At 56.9% G+C, this 3,051-nt stretch overlaps 1 protein-coding gene across 1 annotated transcript in view; it reads left to right on the top strand.

Moving 5' to 3' along the window:
* Positions 1–478: 478 nt before the first annotated feature.
* The window catches only part of RPS5 (ribosomal protein S5), a 3,100-nt gene continuing 527 nt past the window's right edge, over positions 479–3,051 (top strand). Inside the window, exons 1-5 of the mRNA XM_017840143.1 lie at positions 479–561; positions 1,208–1,313; positions 1,694–1,903; positions 2,284–2,412; positions 2,836–2,934. Coding sequence (XP_017695632.1) covers positions 1,209–1,313; positions 1,694–1,903; positions 2,284–2,412; positions 2,836–2,934 — 543 coding nt within the window. The 5' untranslated portion in view covers positions 479–561; position 1,208. The remainder of the gene's footprint in view (positions 562–1,207; positions 1,314–1,693; positions 1,904–2,283; positions 2,413–2,835; positions 2,935–3,051) is intronic.

The following is a 3,051-nucleotide window of genomic DNA, read 5'->3' on the forward strand; positions in this document are numbered from 1 at the left end:
GGTAGCCCCGCCAGTGGCTTCCTTGTCCACCCGCGAGAGCCCCGTGACGCTTTTGGGGCTTCCTGACGCGACTCTGTCCCCTCCACGCGTGTTTATGCCCCTCTATAGGGTCACTCTGTGCCTCCCACGCCTGTTTTTGTCCCTTTAGAGTGAGTTTTTACGCCTCTCGCGTGGGCGAGAGCCCTCAACAAATACGGCGGACGTGGCTTCATGCGCATGCTGATGAGACTCCCCCCCCTTTGGCGCCTTTAGGGCTCCCTGATCCCACTCTGTCCCCTTCACGCGTGTTTTTACCCCTCTATTGTTAATTAACTCCGCTTCATGGCGGCAAGCACCCTCAACAAATATGGCGGCGTGTGGGCGAGCGCCCTCAACAAACATGGCGGCCGCAGCATGCGCATTGAGGCCAGAGAAGGCGCAGTGAGGGCAGGAAGGGCGGAAAAGCAGCGTCATGGTGAAGTTTGCGCATGCGCAGTCGGAAGGAAACCCGAGCCCTTCTATAAGAGGCCGGGAAGCCCCGTCGCCCCTCTTTTCCTCGGTCGGAGTCAGGACCGCCGCCATGTGAGCGGGGAAAGGGGGGAAAAGCGGGAATTCTGAGGGGAAAAGTGGAATTTGTGAGGGGGAAAATGGGATCGGGGGGTGAGGGGGAGTCCTGAGAGGGGATTTAGGGGGGTTCGAGGCCGGGGGGGTTTCGGGGAGGGGAGAAAAAATGCTTTGAAGGGGGAGTTGGTGGGACGAGAAGTGGATCCTGCCGGTTTTCCTGGGATTAATTGAAAGGGTTTGGTCGGGATTTGCAGGGTTGAGGGATTTGGGGAAAAGAAGGGAGCACAGTTGGAATGGGGGATAAAAACGTGGGAAAAGGGAGAGAAAACTGAGGGAAAGGGGGGATCCAGAGTGGGAATGGGGTAAAAACTGTGGGAAAAGGGGAATAAAATTGTGGGAATGGGGGGTCCAGAGTGGGAAAAAGGGAATCCACCGCGGGAAATGAGAGATTCAGAATGTGAAAAGGGAGAAGAGGAATCCACGGTGGGAAAACATGTGAAAAGAGTGGGAAAAGAGGGATCTGGAGTAGGAAACGGGGATAACAGTGGGAAAAGAGAGGGAAATGAGGGATCCAGAGCAGGAAAGGGAGGGATCCCAGTGCGACCCCGTTTTCCAAGCCCCTTCCCTGCCCCTTTTCCCACATTGATCCCGTGTTTTTTTCCAGCATGACCGACTGGGAGACGGCGCCAGCTGTGACCGAGACTCCGGATATCAAACTTTTTGGGAAGTGGAGCACGGATGATGTGCAGATCAACGACATCTCCCTGCAGGTGACCCGGAATTCTGGGGGACCAGAGGGGGAAAAGGGGAATCCAGAGTAGGAGAAAAGTGGGAAAAGAAGGATGCAGAGTAGGAAAGAGGAACCCAGAGTGGGAAAAGAGAAGGAAAAGAGAAGGGAAAAGGGGGATCCAGGGTGGGAAAGAGAGAAGGGAAGGAGTGGGGAAAAGGGTGGGGAAGGAAGTGTCCAGAAAGGGAGAAAAGTGGGAAAAGAAGGATCTGGAGTAGATAAAATGAATCCACGGTGGGCAAAAAAAGATCCAGAGTGGGCAAAGGAGACTCCAGAGCAGCACAACGGGCTTGTCTCTGTGTCCCTATGGATCGGGGAGGGTCCCTGCCCCTGATCGCCTGGAATTGCCGTTGTTCCCGGCAGGATTACATCGCGGTGAAGGAGAAGTACGCCAAGTACCTCCCGCACAGCGCCGGGCGCTACGCGGCCAAGCGCTTCCGCAAGGCGCAGTGTCCCATCGTGGAGCGCCTCACCAACTCCATGATGATGCACGGCAGGAACAACGGCAAGAAGCTCATGACCGTCAGGATCGTCAAGCACGCCTTCGAGATCATCCACCTGCTCACCGGCGAGGTGGGAATTCCGCGGGAATACGGGCAGGGGAAAAAAACCCGCCTTCGAGGTCGCGACGCACGGCTTCGGGATCGTCCGGGGGACGCGGGAATTCCGCGGGAACACGGGGGGAATGGGTCGGAATAATGGGAGGAGGCTCAGGACCGTGGAACGGGGCTTTGGGATCATCCAGCTGCTCACTGGGGAGTGGGAATTCCGTGGGAGTTGCTGGGATTCCGGGCGGGGAAAAAATCCCCTTTGCGATGGTGAAATGAGGCTTTGGGAGGTGGGAAAGACACGGGAACTGGGGGGGGTTGGGGTTCCAGGAGAGGATTTTTTTGGGGATCCGGGAGGGATATTTTGGGATCTGGAGGGTCTGAATTCCCAGTTTTTCCCCCCAGAACCCCCTCCAGGTGCTGGTCAATGCCATCATCAACTCGGGGCCCCGCGAGGACTCGACTCGGATCGGCCGCGCCGGCACCGTCCGGAGACAGGCCGTGGACGTGTCCCCCCTGCGCAGGGTCAACCAGGTACCCCAGAATTCCCAAAACTCCCCAGTCCCAGAATCACCAAATCCTGGGATCTCAAATCCCGCAATCTAGGGATCCCCCCCATCCCAGGATCCCAAATATTCCAATGCTGGAATGCCTCAATCCCAGAACCTCCACATTCTGGGACCTCAAATCCCCAAGTCTCAGGATCCCACAATCCCAGGATCTCCCAATCTGGGGGTCTCAAGTCCCACAAACCCCCTAATCTTGGAACCCCAAATCACCCGATCCTGGGACCTCAAATCCTGCGATCCCAGAATCCCCAAATCCCAGGGGGCTCCTTAACCCTGTTCCCAGAGGGTTCCTGTTCTCCCTGTTCCTGAGGAGATCCCATTATCCTTTCTTCTCCTTGTCCCCACTTCCCCCCAATCTCCCCCTCATTCCCGGTGTTTCCCATTCCAGGCCATCTGGCTCCTGTGCACGGGCGCCCGCGAAGCCGCTTTCCGGAACATCAAAACCATCGCCGAGTGTTTGGCCGACGAGCTCATTAATGCAGCCAAGGTACCCCAAACACCCCAAAACCGCCCCGAAAACCTGCTCCAGGCCTTCCCAAATAACTCCCAAATCCCCAAAACCCCCTAGAGCCCCCCCCAAAAAAAACCAAAACCGCCCCAAAAA

Source organism: Lepidothrix coronata, unplaced genomic scaffold, assembly GCF_001604755.1.
Source record: "Lepidothrix coronata isolate B3197 unplaced genomic scaffold, Lepidothrix_coronata-1.0 Scaffold956, whole genome shotgun sequence".
In the NCBI taxonomy this organism is placed as follows: Eukaryota; Metazoa; Chordata; class Aves; order Passeriformes; family Pipridae; genus Lepidothrix; species Lepidothrix coronata.